This window comes from Talpa europaea (genome assembly GCF_964194135.1).
Source record: "Talpa europaea genome assembly, chromosome: X".
In the NCBI taxonomy this organism is placed as follows: Eukaryota; Metazoa; Chordata; class Mammalia; order Eulipotyphla; family Talpidae; genus Talpa; species Talpa europaea.
Genome location: NC_140081.1, coordinates 8,731,456 through 8,753,038, shown reverse-complemented (window position 1 = coordinate 8,753,038; position 21,583 = coordinate 8,731,456). Strand labels below are relative to the sequence as shown.

Genomic DNA, 21,583 nt, shown 5'->3' with positions numbered 1-21,583 from the left:
TAGATTCCTTAACAGCTCAGCTGACTTGCTGCCAACATAGGTCCTAACTGATAATCTGGGGCAATCTGCTTCTGCTATGCTGGTCCTCACAAGAGCGCTTGAGATGGGACAGCTGCGACAGAGAGAGGAGCTGTAGATGAATTACACTTCTGTCTGCTGAAATGTCAGCAGGGAACATTTAGACTTGAAGGCTACTATGTTCCTTGAATTTTATTTTATTTGTGAAACTCACAGCCTTTCTCAGAAACGCATACAGCACAGACACAGACATCAGTGTCTCCTTCGCCTTTAACCTGTATAGTCAAAGAATAAGGAGTGCATCAGTGCACTCCATGGAAGAAAATGACACTTCCAGAAGACATGGGAAGCACCCCGTGAGGTCTGTTGGGAAGCATGATAAGCATGCTTAGGATCTAGAGAAGCGGCGACATGGGCGCTCCTGAGACCTTCTCGAGCACCAGGGCCCTGAAGAGTTCATCCTCTCCAAAAGACACAACTTAATTCTCTTCTTCATTTCACACTTCATTATTCCAAACTAACTGAGGTCGTCTTGAGGCTTTAAAGCTTCACTTCCTACTTAGTTTAAAATACAGAAAGTCCAGAGGAAAATCTTGTCTCTATTTGAAAGCTAAAACTGACCTCACAGTGAGGTTTACTCTATAGTAACTACTTAAAGGACCAAATTGCAGTTTGAGATACATTAGAATGCTTTTAAATGGAAAATAACTTCCATCTTCCCTGCTTACTACTGTGCATGCAGAAAATGCAAATTTTCTCTTATTTAAGGTGGTTGATTTGGGAGTTTCTTGCCCATCACATACTTGGAGGGAAAGTCTCATTTCTTTTTGTAGGATGGTACTCTGTGAGCACCCCCCCCTTCCCATTTTTGCTATGAGACTACATGCTCAGGCATCAAATGTAAAGGCACCCTCCCTCTGCGCCTACCTTTCAGAGTATTTAAAGTATATGAGGTCACACAAGCCTGTAATGGGGCAGAAGACCTCATCTCCTCAATGCTCCCACTAGCCTCTCCCAGTTGGGTCACAAGGATTGCAGCATTAAATAAGGTCACTTAAATATGAGCTAAGTAACTAGAAAGAAGTTACAAGAAAAATTTCGTTTCCTGTTAAAACATGCCAACAAGAGTTTATCCCAGGTCAATAAAGGACAATCCTAAATCCTAGTTAATATATAATTCGGTAAATGAAAGTCTTAGAGACTTTAGGGGCCTCCCTGGTGGCACAGGGGTTAAAGTCTCAGCACTATCAAGCTATTGCCAACCATGTAGCATGAGTTCAATCCCTGGCCAGGGAGTTAACCCACATGGTGCAGCAGACCTCTCCTGTCTCCCTGCTGCTCCCCTCAGAAGCGTATTTGAGTCAGTGTGCTTGTTCTGCTCCCCACTCTGTCTCTTGTGAAGTCTTCTTACCCACCCCTTCCGCAATTCTGGCCTACACCCCAGTTCTTGTATACGTAAATAAAAACAAATCTTAAAAAAAAAAGTCTCACTAACTTTCAAAAACCCAAATGATGACAGGCAGTCTCATTTCATTCTCTTTCTCCCCCTTCTGGGCCTCAGGAGCCAGAGGCTGCAGACTGCAATACCCAGGCCCCCTAGCTGTCTAACTGGCCTAACTCCCAGTGGCTTTGGCAGCGCACAGGGCTGGGAAATGTTTCCCTGTTCCTTTCCCAGCATCAGAACCTGACTCTCCATAGCGGTGTCCCTCCAGGTTACAGCTCTCCAGGGTAGCACCTCCTGCCTGTCTCCCCTGGGTGCACATAACCCCTTACCCCCTTACTCCTCAGACCTAGAGAGAGTAAAGCAGAGATAACACCGGCAGACACCAGCAAATGTGCAAAACTCCAAAGAGGACCAGAAAAGTGAAGACAGTTGCTAGAGCCCTCGAGACTCTTGGAAACACTGCTCTCACCAAGGAACGCAGCCTGCACGTGGGCAGGAGCGCACTTGCCGCCCAGCAAGGTGCGATTTCTCACGCGGAGCATGTGCCCGAGTGTCAGGTTCCCCATAAATGTACAAAGAGTCCATTGTACTTAACTATTCTGAAAGTTTCCATCTCAGTATTGCGCTGAAGTCACTGAGCTCTACACATAATTCTGACATAGAAAGGGCATCACAGTATCTTAAAATCGGAGCTCTACCGAAGCGCATCAATAAAAAGTGCTTTAAACATTCCACAGATCCCTTTGACACACAACAATAAGAAGTCTGTGTTAAATGCAAACCACTTAAGAGGATTTGATATATAAACCCTTCTTAAAGGACTGCAGTATAGACAGAGGGTTAATCTCTTTAGTAAAATAACTTTTCAAAGCAAACCTCAAAGTGCAAAAATATATAATTATGGGAAGGGTTGGTGAAGCATGATTGACGAGGGGGCAGTGCAGGGCAGGCCAAAGGATCATCCTGGCCCACACAAGTGAGTAGAAGAAGCCCTAGGCAGAAGAAGAGGAGTCAGAAGCAGCCCCAGGCAGGGAGAGTATGCAAGAATCCACTGCCTGACCTACAGAGACAGGATGTGGATACCAGAGACGGGTATGTTGAGTGTGCACGTGTGGGTCTCAGGACGAGGCAGGGAGTGAACAAGTGGCAGTGAACAAGTGAGTTATGGTGCTGGGAACATTTCTGCAATGGCACTGGGAAGTTCCAAGGGAGCCACAGTCTGTAAAATTAGTGTTCCCACAAGAAGGGCCTCCATGGAGGAAGTAAGGACCACAGACAAGTGTGGACAGGAAAACATTTCCAGACACATGTAAGCTGAACTGAGATCATTCCTAGACAAATCATGTAGGACTGTTTCTATAATATATTCACAACCCTATCAAGACCTGCGCCATATGTGGGTTAGCTCCATGGTTGGGGACTGATCTCATGCTGCAGTGGCTGCGGATAGCTTGATAGTGCTGACTTTAACCCCTGCGCCACCTGGGAAGCCCCAGGAAATTGGTTTTTTAAAATGTGATGCTGAAAACTATATTCTAAAAGCACTAGCTATCAAACTGCTATTACTATTTCTTTGTTCTTAGGAGAAAACAATTTCTCAACTCAGAGATTAAAAGACAATGAGCAACAAAAACACAAGAGCATTCTACAGAGCCAGATCTATTTGGTTCAGCAGCAAAGATTGTCTAGGTGTGTTCCCACCCACCTGGATATGGCATCCTCTTCTCCCCCTTGTTCTCACCCACCCTTCTTCCTTTAGGCATCACCCCGGGGCCTTTCACATCGAATTTACTAGTTCATGAGGCTAGAAACCCCTTAGCAGCTAACCCATGTTACCTTTCCCAAGGAATGCATAGGATTCCATAATATACTTGTTAAAGTCTTTAAGACCCACACAACTCTTTAATTGTGGTTCTGAATCATGTAATAAGCATAAGGAAGATATTTTTGAATATAGAGGGCTTTCCTTCTTTTCTCTAATTGCATCATTTAAACAGCCACCTCCTCCACCTACTTGTAAGACCAACACTGCATCTGTATTTCCTTAAAAGGGAATATTTACCTATTAGATAATGTGCTGCTTTCCACGTGATAAGGTTTTCTTTTTGCTGACCTTGAAGGGGAGCGATCCAAAAGTCTCTGGGTTTGAAATGTAGGGTGATTCAAACATTGTTCTGTCAAGTATCTGTCAGCTGGGTCCAACTTCAATAAATTCTTAGGAAATAAAGATTGGAAAGAATATTACAATCACAAATATAAATTTTAATAAAAATCTTACTTCTTTTCTTTATAAAAGAAATGCACAAGTGCTACAGAATATGTCGTAAACACAGTATAGTACAAAACCATCTTTTTAAAAGGGCCATCGAAATCCCCCATAATCTCACCACTGTGAAATTATGACCTTCCAGACCTTTTTTGAATTATCACATTATAATATCTGGCTCATATTATCCACATAAGTTTTATATGCTGTACTTTTCAGTTGCTAATCAAAAACATTTTTTACAATATAATTTAAACACTTAAAATATGTTTTTGAATAAACGTGTATTAACGTGAAAGAATAGACATTCTTCATCATTCTTCTGACCCATCTCTGAGGCAGACCACCAGCAGTTTCCTATGCATCCTTCCATAAATGCTCTGTAATCCTCTGCCTCTTTTATATCCAAATAGTAGCATACACACAACTGTCTGAACTTAGCTTTCTTTCCACTGGAACTTCAACTGGGCCTCCCTAGTGGCTCAAGGGGTTAAGTCTCAGCACTATGAGGCTATCAACTGCATGCAGCATGAGTTCGATCCCCAGCCAGCGAGCTGACCCACCATGGCTCAGCAGACCTCTCCTGTCTCCCTGCTGTTCCCCTCAGCAGTGTATTTCTGCCAGTCTGTCTGCTCTGCTCCCCACTCCTTCTCTGGTGAATCCTTTACCCCCCCACTCCCCTCCACCCACACCTCTGGCCTACACCCCAGCTCTTGGATGCATAAACTAAATCTTAAAATAAAAAACTTCAACTCAATGGATGTTATTTAGGTTGTTTTAGCAAGATAAACATGAAGGTTGTTCCCTTCTTTTATTATGAGCAGTGCTACAACAGATAGATGACAGCTACTTTTCACTATCATATACAATTAATGCTGGGATGAGTGCCTAAAATGCGTGTACACATGTGATCCCTTTCAGCAGATAAACTAGAGATAGAACTAGTGGCCATGCCAACTTTAAAGGATTATTTTCCCCTAAGATAATAATTATTTCCCCCTAGGAAGGTTGTCTCAAATGACACTCCTCTCAGCGACTGTAGGAGACTACCAGCTCCTGGGCTCTCTCATCAACAGGCATTATCATTCTTTTGAGTACTAGTAAATTAGATATTGAAAAAAATGGTCTGTCAGAGCTATTTCAGTTCCCAATTTTGATTAGTAGTGAGGTTGAACGTTTTTATATGATTATGGGTTACTTATATTTTTTCTTTTTCTATTTGTGTATCTGTCCTCATGTTTCTATAAGTTTTCTTTAGTCATTAAGGTACTAACCTTTTTATGCTATACATACTAGTTTTTTACAACTAAAATGTTTTCATCTAATATTATTTACGTTATTAGTAATTGGACAAGATTTTAAAAAATGAATCATTATTAGAATTTCTTTTTATTGACAAATTTAGCAAATATATATAGAAATATAACCTACATAACCTAATACCACTCAATAGAGCACACTGAAACTTGCTCTCTGAGTGACATTCTCCGATAAAGGAAGAGGGTAGAATTCCAAAATTCCAGCATTCCCAAATCTATCTCTAGCTCACTTGCACTGGTTTTGCCCACAGTTAATCTCTTTGTGATCCACTGTTGAGACTTCAGTTTCAGACAACTGCCTTCAACCTAGCACTAGAGAAAATTTAAATTCTGATCCTATCATATGCTGAAACATTCACCCTAGGTCAAAAGATCCACTAACCCAAGCTACTTTGTACGCATGCAAGTGGATTTACATTCATGTTGACTCAGACACAACTCTAAAATTATCTCCATTCTTTCTTCTTCCTTATTACAAAATAAAACCTGGAGATGTGTGAAATGATTTTGGCCTCACTGGTAATTAAAACAGTAGACAGCAAAATGGTTTCAACTCTATAATAACTAGTTAGAAACTAAGGGGAGTCAGCTCCTGAGAAGTTTTTTTTTTTTTTTTTAAAGATTTATTTTATTTATGCATACAAGAGCTGGGGTGTAGGCTAGAGGTGGGGGGGAGGGGTGAGAGAATTCACCAGAGACAGAGTAGGGAGCAGAACAGACAGACTGGCAGAAATACACTGCTGAGGGGAGCAGCAGGGAGACAGGAGAGGTCTGCTGACCCATGTGGGTTAGCTCCCTGGCTGGGGATCGAACTCATGCTGCACTGGCTGCCAATAGCTTCATAGTGCTGAGACTTAACCCTTTGTTGCACCAGGGAGGCCCCTCCTGAGAAGTTTTTTAAATTAGAAGCCAAGTATCATTCAGAAGCCAAGTATCTACTAGCATTAAAGAGCTATTTTAAGAATATCAACAGTAGAAATTGATGCGCACACACACAGAGAACTATTTTATATTTATAAATATAGCTGTTAATTTTCAAATTACTTGAAATGATGAAGTCATTATGCGGAAAAGATGAAACTTACCCAGTACATAGTTTCAAAATTCAGTACTTTAGGAGAAAACAACAATTTTTAACTGAAATTATAGCTATTCTGCAAATTATTAGGGGCTTGAATTAATTCTGGTGGCTTGTATCCCACTAAAGTGGTTGATATTTATAAACAGGTGCAGGATAATATGGCCATATTATGTATTTATATATGGACAAAATGATCAAGTCTGCTTTAGGGAAAGGTATAGAGAATATGTTTCTTCATGAAAGGGTAAGATGGTGTGAATTTTTAAATTAATTTTCAAAAATAGCTAAAAGATAAAAAATAATTCTTTATAACTCTCAATGATAACAAGGCAACACTGATCTTTGGTGACAGAAGTCAGAACTGTGGTTGCCAGGAATACCCAGAGAAGGGGTGAAAATCTGGGAGGAGTCATGAGGGCCTTTTGGGGTGTTAATGACTTTCTCTAGCCTCAATCCAGGTGGGGTTACAAAGATATGCTTACATTACGAAAATTAACTGAGATGTACATTTATAAATGATGCACCTTTTGAACCTACTTTTTGATAAAAATGTCCATTTAATGTTAAATAATTTTGAGGTAAATACATTAAATGAATAGGAATTGGACCGTTTTAACCTCCAAACTGGTAAAAATGCAAAAGACTCGGGTTATCTTTATACTTCTTTCTGTGCCGACTTTTACCAGGTATCACCCTGATGCTTGGCAATTACACTGGGTAATGATTTAACAAAAACGTTCAATTATTTTTAATTAAAAAAAGACAAAAGGCAGAAAACATGGAATTGCATTTAATTCAGTTCTTCCACTTTGCCCTATTTACATTTTAAAAGTTACCAAATAATTAAGGCCCTGATAAATAAATATTGATTGAGTGAAAGAACATATTGACAAAACCTAACTGATTTAAGAGATAATTTATGTCTAATCAACCCAAAAGAGCCTTGAGGACTTTTGTTAATAGCATCTCTCAATTTGTGTTCAGAAGAACATTAGTGCTGTTGAGCTTTATTAAAAATAAAAAAGTATTCAGCAATAAAGTTTGGGAAATGTTGGGTGAGACAGAAATGCTCCTTTACTGTGGGATTTCTGCAAACCTTTATAGGTTAATGAATGTTGTGAATGTCTAAAGAAAGGGTTTATGCTTTGTGGCCTTTCCCAAAGGCCACACCTCCCTCCCCCACCTCCACCCCCACACCTATTTACACAGCGCTCCTTGGATCACAGATTAACATAGTTTAAAGCAAAGCAAAGTTCTGGGAGTGCTACTCAGCAATTTCCAACTGTGCTAAGTATGCCTTTAAAGCTCAGTGCACAGTGGAACCTCCTCTGATTTTGAAGGTTGACTGAATGGGCATAAAATAAAATTGATCCATTAACAAGTGTTTTTTGAAGTTCTACTATCAAACAACCAGTGCTTGCTTACTACTGGCTGGCCACAATGAAAGCTGGAGAAATATGAAAAAATAGTTGTCACTCAAGAGGCTGGCTGGCTGGCTATTGGGTAAGAAAAGCTTGAAAAAAAACTTTGAGAACATTTTCAGTAGCTCCGAGCACGAAGGCTTGGACAGGGCACCAGCCTGCAGTGGAAGACTCAGCCATGGAGCAGAGCAAGGCCCTGCTCCCTGCAGAAGGGGATGGAAAGAACCTAGTCCACGTGGCAGAGAAGAGGCCGAGTTAGAAAGAGAACAGAATTCGGGCCACTGATGTAATTAATCACCTTATGGGGGGACTTACACATCACGAATCTGTTTTCTTTCAACACTGACTTAAAGATTTGTTTGAAAACCTTATGCCTGAACTTTTCTTGAGTGCTGAATAAATTATATTTCGATTGTTGTTTTTCTGTCCATTTTAGGAAAGCAATTTCTGTATTTCATGGTCTTGTCTAGATGGAATGTCACACTAGCAGATCCGGCTGCAATTTCAAATAAATTCCATGCCTTTTAACAGACATAGTACCCTATTATTCACCACCATACATCAAAGCATTTAATTTGTAAAAATTAAAAGCAGGCAATGGTCACATGTAGATTTACAAGAGAACCCACAAACAAAAAGACATTTTATACAAATAACATCAACTTGTCCCACCTTCATCAGATCAAGTAAAACGCTATTTAAAATGCCAAGGTATCTTCTCTCCAATGACTGAGGATGGTTGACAGCTGGAAACTGCAAGAACAACATGACAAGAGTGTTAGCATGTGGGGAAGGGTGTGCATATGTCCTGAGTGATGAAGAAGGTAGCAGACAACTTAGATTATTGCCTTAGTGCCAATCACAATCAAATTTACCTCATATGTATATTATTTTTAGTGTGTATGTATTTGAGGTATGAAGTAACCTCAAATTGGGTGTTAAGTAACAGGAAAACTCAGAGGTGAGAGGATACGGAAATCTAGACAATACTGAAGCTTGCAAAACAAACCAAAATATATAAATCTGAAACTGTTCATACAATTTATACAATATTTCCCTTATGTAGATGATTCCCTTATAATGTAATTTATACAGACTCTGTGTGCTTATACAGGCCATTACTGACAGTAACTGGGGCACTAGCAAAAGGGATATAAAGACTGATAAGAGTTCTTATGGCTTTTCCATGACAATGCATCATTTATTCCTGTAAACTTGAGAAGTAAAAACAAAGAAGAAAAGGCAGTGAGAAGCAAGTACCAGAAAGGCACAGAAGTATAAGCAGTGATCTCAGATACATGTTCTATTATTGCTTAACATACTCTTACAAAGGCCTGCTTTTCATTCCTTCCTTTATGTAAATTGGGATAGAAGGCAAACATAGGTTCTAGGATTAACCAGTGAATTTTTTTCAAAAATAAAATGAGGAGAAAGGGGTCAAGTTTATTTGGATGCCCTGTCTTCTCTGCCAACTCACATATCACAATCAGTGGATGGTAAAGTATTAGGGCTCAATGTTACATACTCCCTCCCAACGGGAGGGCTACTTTTTTTTTTTTTTTAAGATTTATTTATTTATACAAGCACTGGGTACAGTCAGAAGCGCGGGAGGGTGAGAGAATTCACCAGAGCCAGAGCAGGGAGCAGAGCAGGCAGAAGGACCGAAGGACACTGCTGAGGGGAGCAGCGGGCGGCAGGAGAGGTCTGCGCGCCATGCGGGACCCTCCTCCGGTGGCCGGGGAGCAGCCGGGGATTGAACCGGCATCACAGAGGCCACGGGCAGCTTCGCAACCCAGCGCTCAACCGCTGTGCCACCGGGGAGGCCCTACTTTACTTTATATATATATATATATATATATTCCCTTTATACCAACATCAGAGCATTTCAAAGTACTGACATTCCTAAACAGGAGAAATAAACGGATTAGTTCTATAGGAAAATTCAAACAAGGTATTGAAGGAGCGATTATGACATCATCCCCACCCTGGGCTAAGTACAGCAGGAGGTGCAGAATGTGGACGAGACCAAAACCTTGTACTTGCGCAGTCTGGCTGGGAAAACAATCAGTGCAAAACTTGTGCAGCTGAAATTCTACCTGAAGCTTAGAGAAAGAAGAGACTCAGGTGGTTTACAGCTGTAGAAACAAGAGTCCATGGTAATATTTGAACTGAATTTTGAAAGAAAAATGTGAGGACAGAGAAAAGTAGGACAGCACCTTCTAGATAGAGGCAGGTGAAGGGATAACACGAACTGATCACAGACAGGCAAGAGCCTAAAACTGATTTCTGAGGGAAGTGATGCTATGCAAGGCATTTTAGCAATTCTTTTATAGTGAAGAAGGTGACAATCTAAAAGTTCAAATAAGTGGTTCAAGGCAAGTTACATAATTAAAAAGTAGAACTAGTATTTGCACCCAGGTCTGTGATGCAAACCCACACTCTTTCTAAACGGAGGCACTGCTCCAAAAGGAGGTAGAGAGGTTCCTTTGGATGTTGCTGAGCATGAAATAGCAGCCCAAAGAGACACCTGTCATCCTGTGATAAAACACTCTCTACCAGCACATTTTAATTAAGTTTGCCTCTGAGGTCTATCTAATGCTACCAGGTACCGCTCCTGTATTTTTCAGAAGTAACGTTTCATTGACAAGAAGTTTAATTCTGAAAATCAAAAGGCATTAGAAATATTGCAATAAAAAATGACCATGTAAACTCCTAACTCAAACAAAAAATTAATCTATGTGCTTTTGAATGAAATCTATCATTCTAACATGAGGCAATTCAATACCCAAAGCTCCAGCAGAGAAGGTGAAAGGCTATTCCAATCTGCGCGCAGTCTGCCTCCTTTCTCTCTCTCCTCTCCTCCGCCCTCCCCTGCTCTCTCTTTCTGATGCCGACATTCTCCAGGAAAATGATAAAGGAAGACATACCCCTCACAAGATGTTAAACCTCCAAAAAGATTAAAATAATTTAGTTAGATCCCCACAAACACTTTCCAACTAAAGTGAAAAAACATTAAGGTTTATAAAAATCAAAGTGTCAAGAAAGCAGCAATTTCTCTGAAGGATATTCATAAGCAGCATTGTCACGTGCTGCCTTGCAGTTTATGGATAATGCTATTTAGTGAGGGGCCTGTGAACAAACAGGATCGCAGAGAAATGAGGAAAAGATATCTTCTTTTGGCTGATCTAATCCAAATGCTATTCATTCTTCAATATCCATTTCAGATTTCAAATGCGCCATACATCATTCTCTGGTGAATCTAGTCAACTATCATTTCTAACTTTCCAGAATATTTAACACTCTCATCGTCTCAACCATATTAAGATGTGTTAGAAAACAGTACAATGTAGTAAACAATGTGGTACTTTATTATATGCCACATTACATACCAAATTGTAATATTTTACTATGTCATGTTCTTTCCTAATCAACTTGTGCACGAAAGTCTTAATTCTTTAGCTAGTTTTTAAGTTCTTAAGGCCAGGTGCCAAGGCAGATCTGTTTATGTAGAATCTAGTATTGAGTCTCTTTAACTAGGCAAAGAACAAGGCATGTTCCAAGCTCCATGTTCCAGGTCAAATATGCAATCGTTCAATACTATTCAACCCAGTAGGCGAGGTGTGCTATTCTAGGTGTGCTGCAATTAGAATGATGAACACGAGACTTCATTTCTCCAAGGAAGTCACTAGCCCAGGGGTGACACTGATTTGTACACTGCTACTTAAGAAACTGCAATGACAACTACAAGAGAGATCTAACCAGAGGGCTGGAGGAGCACAGAAGGTGGGGGGTCACCCATTCCCCTGGAGGAGTCTAGAAGGGCTTCAAGGAGGGAGGACATTTAACCAGGGTCAGCGGGAGGGAGGATGAAGAGCATTCCAGAAGTGGGAGGATTACAGAAATGTAAACGCAGCACTACAGAAGCAACAAGTCAAGGAAATGGTGAGAAGTTCAATGTGACTGAAGGGGGCGGAGGCACATGGTGGGAAAGGGTGGGAGACAAGGGTGGAGGACCAGGAGCAAGGAAGTCCCAATGCTGCCCCAAGGAGCTTCAACTTCATGGGTGATCTTGTAGAGGCTTTTAAACAGAAAGGAGATAGAATCAAATATGGGGTTTGTGGGAAAACCATTCTAAAGGCAATATGAACAGTGAAGTGAAGAAAGTATGAGAGATCAGCTTGGGAGGGGTGTAACAAACCCTAAAAATCTGACTGTAGAATGGGGGCAAGAGGCGAAGAGTAGCCCAAGGGACTATGGTGGAGAACTATGGGTGCCTTGACGGTGGGTGTGGTGTGGTAACATACATGAAAAGGGTGTGATCCTGCACCTCTAAATCATAGAATGTTGTAAACCAATTGTAACATCAATTAAAAAAAAAAAACAACTCAGGCAAAAGGTGGTAAGAATGAAAGAAGCATTGGAGACAGGAAGAAGGAAATACAGTTGAGCTCGAGTGTTGATGACACTGATTCAAATGATTGTTAAAATATTCACTGAACCCCTACGAGAAATGCTGGACTCTGGTCAAGTCTCCAAACACAATGATAAAACACACAGCGTCTGCCCTCGGGGAGCATATATAATTACATACTACGAGGGGGAAAAGAGTGCTGTGGGAGAGACTAGGTGGAGTGGGGGGCAGCATGTTAGGAGGTTGGAGAGATGGGCATTCTTTGAGCTGAGATTTGGAAGGGGCCACTGAAGAGAAGCAACTTCCTGGGAGAAGGAGGCACAAGTTCCAAATCCATGAAGCCGGACAAACCTTGGAATGTTTATGGAAGCCTAAGAAAAAGAAAGGCAAGTGTGGTGAGAGCCTGGAGAATGCCTAGCTAGAACAGCACCTTTAAATCTGAGACGCGCAAGTCAGGATTCATGACCACCCCACGGCAGGGAGGGCAACGGAGAGAGCCATGAGCTAAGGTCAGGGAGCTGGAAGGTGGCATCGGGCCCAGTCTCAGGGGTTATGTAAGGAGCTTTGATGCCTTCTGAGTAAACAGGAATTCATTATCACCAATTACTTCTGATTAGAGCAATTTTTTCCTTTCTGCCAGACTAAGGCAAGTCCTATTTATTGCTGTATTTTCAGCATCTAACATAACAAATGTTCAATCACTGTTGAGCTTGTTGTAGCCTAATAAATGGTCATAATTGGGCTAATTTTTGGCTTACAAAAACAACAATGAAAAGGCAAAGTTGCCTCAGGTAGCTGAGATGGAGTTAGAGGATGGAGAGAAAGCAGGAAGGAGATGAAAGAGCAACTGCATGCAACTCTGATCATGCATTTCTTCTACACAGAGCAGGTCCAGCAGGAGTGGGTAATGTGTGAGGAGGGGTGCTCTTTAAAGTGAAATGAACTGAGGTTCAGAAAGCCAAAGGAAAAAAATCAAGTGCTTTGAAAATGTCAAGCAAACATGGCTTGAGAATTATGCATTTAAGAGAAAGAAAGGAAGTGGTGGAGGCCTTATTTTATAGATCCCACAACAGCCACCAACTGTCATGTTGGCCCAAAAAGGATAGTTGGAAACTAGAAACGTAGTTTTTGGGGTGCTACAGAGGAGCAGTACCCACTCTTGCTGGTGCCTCTGAGAATTGGTTGTCCCTCACTTGGGGAAAGTTTGTGCTTTAAGAACCATTTTAACAGTCTCAGAAAATGCGTTTTGTACAAAGTTAGCAAGACTAGGAAAGGCTGGGCAGGACAATCCACAACTCTACTAGGAAAGAAGATGTGATGGTTTACTGTCAACAGGTAAGCAACAGCTGCCATAGCAGCACCTTTAAATCTGCAGAATGCAAGTATTCAGTCTTCTTCAAATCACGACAATTCTATCTGCACCAATAAGAACAGCCATTTATACATTTTTGTATATTTTGGGAATAATTATTTTGGATAAAGAAACATTCTGATATAACTAAGGTTCAGCGTATAATAAAGCATACACCAGAAAAAAATATGAAAAATTGGAACTTAGAAATCAGGGAAAATACCAACAGCTCCCACTTCCAAATTCGGCCATTTAAAAAATTCACATACACTATACAGGATTCAAAAATAAAACGGGGGTTATAAACATCGCAATGGGAAAGGGGATGGTATTCAATGGCTAGCTTAGCATTCTACTGTGCAATGAGCAATGATTTCAACACTGTCCTACTGATTCCACTTTGGGTTTTAACAAAGCCTCTTACCCGGAGTCCATGGAATCGAGGATTACTGTAGAATAGCTTCATCTGCTCAGATGGAAGAGGTCCTAGCACCTTCTGAATAGTAAACAGTTGATCAATTTCACTTTCTCCAGGAAATAAAGGCTGTCCATCGCTAAGCTCCCCGAGAATACAGCCCACCGACCACATATCCACAGACTTTCCATAGGGAGCTCTGAAAAGCAAAGGGAGAGATTATCTTGACAACTAAAGAAATACATTTTAATGGTTTCCAAATTATTTTGAATAGATCTGTGATTTAAAGTACATTTGAGTGGGCCTCCCCGCTGGCGCAGCGGTTGAGCGCTGGGTTGCGAAGCTGCCCGCGGCCTCTACGGCACCGGTTCGATCCCCGGCTGCTCCCCAGCCACCGGAGGAGGGTCCCGCATGGTGCGCAGACCTCTCCTGCCGCCCGCTGCTCCCCTCAGCAGTGTACTTCGGTCCTTCTGCCTGCTCTGCTCCCCGCTCTGGCTCTGGTGAATTCTCTCACCCTCCCACGCTTCTGACTGTACCCAGTGCTTGTATAAATAAATAAATAAATAAAAATTAATCTTAAAAAAAAAAAAATCCATTAAAAAAAAAAAAAAAGAAATACACTATAAAGTACATTTGAGTACCTGAAGAATTAAAAGTGTTTTGTGTATAAAAGCCAGACTAAAAAAAAAATTCATAGCTATCCAAGGAAAAATTCAGAACACAAGTGAATCAACCTATGCTAATAAAGCTATCTGTTTAGTAACAGTTTTGTTAGTATACACTAAGTTGAAATGTATTCACATCCAGGTATATTTTGAACATGAATGGCTTAATAAGCCCTAACCTAGCACACGTCTGATGAGTGATAAGTTAACATCTAACTAAGGGAATGAAATGTTCCCAAGAAACATGTCTTCTTGGTAATTATTCTCTAGCTCTGTAAATGTCAAAAAATTACATCTTATCCATTATTTGAGTTCAGTCAACTAAACTGTACTATTGATTTAAGTGTCATCTGAAACAACAAACTGAATATTTAGCTTTTGATTGCATAGTTACAATTTCTAATAGCTAAAATTGTGCTAAAATCTGTTGGATTATTTACTTGAATCTATTTGTACCCTAGATGGATAAGCCTTTATGATAGCTATTTCCTTCAAAGCATTTTCTCTGTTTCCTTGGGAGTTTATATCTCTCTTCTAGAATCTGAGTTTACCAGAGTGTTTTAGGAGTTACCATTATTAATAAACAAGACTACAGATTAAAATCTAGGTATTCCCAAAACAGCTATAATGTATACCCCAGCATATATAGCCTTAAGTCAAATTATATGTGGCAGATTAAGAAACCATACTTTCTTTAGTTTCAAATATAAATAATCCAAGTTTTAAGAAGGGAAAGTCAAAATAAAATATCTGAAAAAAATATGGGATACAATTCTTGAAAGCTATAATGACATGGTAGTTATACAAAACTTTTAACAAATACCCAAACTGTTAGCGCTATACATAATGTTTCTAGGATAATAAATCAATGCAACAATAGGCCAATATTTTATTTATCTTACTTCCTTTCCACAAAAACCTTAAAGCCATATTACAAAATTCATGTAGATTTTTTGGGTAGCTTGTTGGGGAAGGGAGGATACTGATCTTTCTTTAATACCTAAATGAGGGAGGGAAAAACTTGGGCTAGATGGAGAAACCTATGGAAAATCTCCACATACCCACTATACACTTTTTCTTCTGCCAACTGATTTGAATAATGCATGTAGCTGAAACTATTTTGAAAGTCAAGGACAAAGTCTTGACAATGTACAGAAATATAAATTCTTAACCAAATATCAACTGATTCAATAGGATTTTTATCAACAAATAATATGGTTCTTCAACTGGTGCTTGGCATTTAATTAGCAATATTCAATATGGCACAAATTAGTTGGAATCCCCCATCTACTTTTGGTAGCTCCCACGCATCTCTAAACATAACCTCAGTTTTCTGACAGGTATTATTAGGCAGCAAATGCACTTTGAAGTTTCACAGTAAGGTTGTGATTAGAATGAACTCATTAGGGCCAACTTACACACAAGACTATTATAACAAGTCCTTCTACCATACCTGAACCCTCTAATAGGGTCCTCAGAATTATCTATTTCGTAGTCATTTCTTCCTTGGCTAATACAGTTCAGCAAATTCAAATTCCAATCCCTCCCAAAAGAAAATGTATTATTCAACATGCCAGCGAGTCCAGGTAAAAGTACACAGAAGAACAAAATCAATCCCGAATCCAAGCTTAAATTCTAAAATCTATTTGTACAAAGAAAAATAAAGAGACTCACCAGCATTTGTTTCCCATGATAAAGCAAAGTTTTAATTTCAAAAAAAATAATGAAACCTTTCAGTAACTGAAACTAAAAATTCCTACAGGCTCTAGGTCAGCAGTGAATCAAGAATTACCACCATGGGGCTGGTAGATACCAGGAAATCAATTGTTCATATCAAAATAAACCCTCAGTAACTTAAATATACAGTCATTATGATCTTTAGAATAAATAAATAAATTTACATATAAATTATTATTTACATATTTTATATAAAAGCCTCTTTAAAAAATTAAATTTCTCAGATACATGTAAAGCACACTAAAGAGATGAAACCTACAATTCACACACTGGTCATCATCAGTACCATAGCTAACTGTATTTGTAGAGTGTGCCTTCCTTCTCCATTCTTGGATGGTCCCAAAGAAGGCAATACAATCTACAGAAAATAAGAAAATACTATAGCTAGGGTAAGTAGGGAATTATTAATTAAACTATGTGGTGGAGATCAAGATGACAAAACTCCTTCTTAGGCACTGAAGTTAAAACATATTAAAAAGGAAAAAATAACCTTATCAGAAGACCCTTTTATGTATTTGTTGAATGAATGAATAAACTAAGAGATAAGCCAGAATGTCAAACTCTGTGGACATCCACCTTCTTAATGAGGAAGGTTATCAGCAAAGATGGTGGCAATCATCCCACCCGATCCCCCATTCTGCCAACTCCTCCCTTCAAGAGGTAGAATTTATTTCTCTATCCCTTGAGTCAGGGTTTGACCATGAAATATGCTTTGTCAATGAGGCGGAAGTCATGCAAATGGAAGTTTGAAAACTCCTTTGCTTGGGGGCCTGCCCTTCTTGTTGCAGGGAATTTTGTGAACCAAACAATGTAAAAAAATGAACAATGATGTAAAAAATATATAAATAAATTATTTTTTAAAAGTGAACCAGCCTACCCAGATGACAAGGTCTCATGGGAGAGAGGTGATTGGTCTGTCCCAGTTGAGTCCCCTAAATCAACCAGGCTCCAGATGACCTCTTTATTAACAGTAGCTACATGAGCAACTCCAATTGAGATAAGCAGAAGAACCACCAGCTGAACCCAAGTCATTGTCTTTCCCAAATTGATGGTACCCAGAATTGTGAGCCAATAAAAATGGTGCTTGTGTTATGCCATTGAGGTTTAGGGTAGCTTGTTACACTGCAATTAAACTGACATTCAAGGACATGGCGTCAGCAGATATCATTCTTTCTATTTTAGAAGGTAACTCACCCAAGTAAGAGTTCAGGGGACCGATACCACCTGGTGGCCACGTATTCTGTATAATTAGCATTATTGCCTTCTGATAGATTCCGAGCAAAACCTGAAAGACAGCAGAGCCCAAAGGTTTGAAAAATAATTTCACCTTGAAAAATATTTTAGGGCCAGTAATATTTTAAAGCATCATCATTAAAAGAACATAGCAACTGCCATTAAATGGGCTGCTTATTAATAGTGTCTACAAAGTTAGTCCAGTGTTCATGTCAATTAAAGGCTTTAATGTACTCACTACAAAAGCAGTCTCTCCCCTATACTAAAGGAATCTGGTTTTGAAGCCTCATGTTTTTACAAGTATTCAGAGCATACTTGTGCCAGTTCAAGCTGTCTTGTCTTCTAAGAAATGCCAGACCAGGGATATGCTTTTCCTGCTACTGACACTCTACAGGCATCTCCTTTGTATATAGAAATGCTTTACAAATTTCATTAACTTTGGAACTTAAGCAAATCTCCAACCCATGGAGTCATGGATGTGTGGTAAAGGGAAAGTGAGGAGCAGAGTCTCAGTACCCGGTGGTAATCACAATTATGGATAAGAAGTCAGAAATAGATATTATTCCTGAAAATCATAATGCTCAGCAAATGCTAAAAACGCCAAGATCAAAATCTTTTAAACACAGTGTGTAGTATTTTTTTCTCATTCACCTAAGCACTTACAATGTTTAGGATATACCAAGCCTCTTCTTAATAAAGTTCCTCATCATAAAGCATGAAAAAAATTAAGCCCTGTAAAACATTTTCTTCAGGCACGCAGGTTCATGATAGTATTCAAATTCTTTGAAGATATTGAGTAAAAACAGCTACACATGCTTCCAATTGCCACACTGGACAAAATTGGCCACTCCACAAACTGAATTCTTAGAATGTTTCTCTCATTTGTGCATTCCACACCCTAAGGACTAATCTAACTTCTGTCTATTATAAGGAGATACACTTTCATTTACATGTGGGGACATATATTATAGTTGTGATTATATCTGAATATACGAAAAAATAACATTTTTTAAAACTCAAGTGATTTTTCACTATATGGATTAGGCAAAAGTACAATTCAAAAAGTAAGTCATGACCTAAACACCTTATTTTGTAACTTTAAAACTTTTCTGAATTATTGTAATATAAATGCTTAATTGTACCTAATACAGTTCCATATATATGGGAGACTCTTTTTCTACTGAGAGAGAGCTTAACTCAAAAGCTTCTATATACTCAATCAAGAGTTGGAATATTATACATCAATCACTAATTTCATTCATTGAACATTTAAAGGGAATAAATGGAACTGTTCTAAAACTTTCTTTTGACCTATTATATAACTATTGCACAGACACAGCATATGTGTGTTTTTATATTGGCATATGATTATGCCTAAAATAATTTCTATCAACATTTAAGAAAATATTTTATCCTTCTCAACTGGAAGGTCATAATGATTATTATTTCCTAGAAAATTCTAGTGCTGGGTTCATGAATACACGCATGTATCTGTTTTAAAACCTCACTCAACAAATACTATATAATGGATTTTTTAAAATAGATGATACTATATGGAAAAAAGAAAAAGAATTGCTTTTTTAGTAATTAATATTTCAGCATATGACCCGATAGAATAGTCTACTTCAAGTTAAAACACACAAAAAATTTTGAGTACATCTGTGAAAGCTACCTATATGTTACACCAATTCTGTACTTACAGAGTCAATTTCTCTTTACTTACCAAAGTCACACAGTTTCAAAATATCATTGTGGCTGATTAAGAGATTTTCTGGCTTTATATCTGGAGTATCAAGATTAAAAAAAAGGTATTAAAAGATGTTCCATATACCATTTGATGACTACAACAGCACCTTATTAGAAACACCCAGAGTAATTTATTAGCATATCTTATACTGATACATAAAAAACGTATTCTTTTTGAGAAACATGCAGACCTAATTTCAAAAATATTTTTACCTTTAAATCTTAAAGGGGTTAATCAGATCTCTGAAAGGAATTTAAGAATTAAAAAGTTCCAAGGAACTTTTACTTCATCAGATACTAATAATACAGTTTTTGAAGACAGAACATAAAATGCATACTCACAAAATACCTTAAAAATACATATGAGAGTTAAGTAGATAGGATTGTAGTTATTGGAGGAAAACATACATCTAAGATACATTTTCTATTATGATTTTCTGTATAATTTCTATATTTACATCTCTTAGCTTCTTTGTGGAGAACACTATTGCAAATGTGAAGCTATACTGGATGAGTCAAGATAAGACTTCTCATTTTTTCCTATGTATCTTTTGAAGATGTGGTAGGAGTTAAGAAATAGAAAAACACAGAAAATGCAGTTTAATTTCCTCTTAGGAGGCATGTCACAATTCTATTTTTTAAAGTACCTATCACCTATATTATATGGCAGAGGTAAAAATGGAAAACAGGACAAGGGAAGAGTGAAATCTGTAGATTTCAGTATCATGGTTTCTATGATTAATTCACAACCACTGATTCATTATACACTTAACCAAATCACAGTATCACTATGGAAATGTAGCCACATCAGTTCCTTATTAATAGCCTTAAACTATAGTATAGACTATTATCCACTGTACTTTCAAAATGTATTTAAGTGAAATGTCAATGGCTACAAAATATTAAGACAGTGATGTATAAAATATTTTATTGTTAACTTTTGTTTGGTGTTTTCATTAGTATTTTCATTTCAAAAACCCCATACTCACCTCTATGGACAATATCATTCTTATGGCACCAGTGAATAGCTTTGATTAGCTGATAGATATAACTTTTTACTTTCTCAGGTGGAACTCCATTTGGCATTTCTTCCAGCAATTCTAGCATATTCTAAAAAATAATATGGAGCCATTAATTTCAAAAATTAGGTATACCCATCCCATAAGTCATACATAAAAAAATTTAAAAGGCATCTTGGATGATAATTCACCCAATACATAGCATGCATTTGTTTTGTTTGGCTTTCTATCTATAACCTTTTTCATGCTGAAGCAGGATATTGTATTAAATCAAGGTTCTCTTTTAAGAGAAATTCCATTTTTACTGCTCCCTAATGCGACCCTAAATAATAACCCTGTACAATTTTCACTCTCCCTAAAACCTTTCTGTCATAGTTTTAGAATAATTTTAAGGGAAAAGCAATTGAAGTAGTGATAAAACATTGTCATGTATTAGAGCAGGAAGAGGAGAAGGGGAAAATAGTCATTATAACAAAGCGCATTGCAGAGCTTTAATAAAACCTTACAATATAAAATCAAGCCTTGAAAATATTTCTGGGAGACCTGAAAAATATTCTTAAAACAAAATGATCCCAAAGATTAGATGTGATCAATACATTTAATATAAAAATTAAAACAGGCCAGAAAGAAAATTAAATAAAAACTCACAATAGTATTTCAATAAAAAATGTTTTTAAAAAGAAATGATATGAGGCCAATATTTTTATCAACTTTTAAATTCACATAAACAGCCATAGAATTTAGAAATATCTAAAATACAGGCTTGTCATTGAGGAAACTATAATTTGATTGTGGAAGTGAGACATGTACTTTTCAAAGTAAGCCAGAAAGACAATATAAACAACCAATAAGTATTATAGGGTTATTACCTATCTAGTACCCTCATCAGTAAAATTTCTGTATCCATTCCTCTGGTTTCTATATATACATTTACAAAGTATGGGTATGTATGTGTACTTCTGTCAACCTGTATATTGCATACTAAGAAAACATGAATTGCTTCCTTTAGTAAAATTATACAATAAGTGAAATCACAAATGTTTAAGAAAAAATTCATAGATTCTAAACAAACCATTTTTTTAAAGAATGGTACACAAATATATTTGTTATCACATAATGAGTTTATTATTGCTATTCTTAAATGAATTAATAGTATTTTAATATTGCTCAGTTTTGACTTCTAATATGATACCGATTAAACTCACATAAATAAAAAGATTGAGCGTTTCCAAAAACTTTAAGTGTAAAGGAGTCCTAAGACCAAAATGTTAGAAAAATCACTGCACACTAATATATCACAATTTTGTTCCCACCAATCAAACTGTAAGCATACAAATATGTAGTTTAATAATCAAATAGATGATATAATCCCATACCTATTTATAAGAAATGCATTTGTTATTTTAATATAATGAAATATCATCTAAACCAATGAATATTTTGAAAAAAACTGCTAC

At 38.0% G+C, this 21,583-nt stretch overlaps 1 protein-coding gene across 2 annotated transcripts in view; it reads right to left on the bottom strand.

Moving 5' to 3' along the window:
* Positions 1–21,583, bottom strand: part of CDKL5 (cyclin dependent kinase like 5) — a gene marked incomplete at both ends in the record, with an annotated part of 87,337 nt that overhangs the window by 23,497 nt on the left and 42,257 nt on the right. For both annotated transcript variants that reach the window (XM_084258208.1, XM_084258209.1), the window contains 6 exons: positions 3,525–3,676; positions 8,222–8,302; positions 13,736–13,925; positions 17,323–17,413; positions 19,085–19,144; positions 20,097–20,217. In XM_084258208.1, coding sequence (XP_084114334.1) covers positions 3,525–3,676; positions 8,222–8,302; positions 13,736–13,925; positions 17,323–17,413; positions 19,085–19,144; positions 20,097–20,217 — 695 coding nt within the window. The remainder of the gene's footprint in view (positions 1–3,524; positions 3,677–8,221; positions 8,303–13,735; positions 13,926–17,322; positions 17,414–19,084; positions 19,145–20,096; positions 20,218–21,583) is intronic.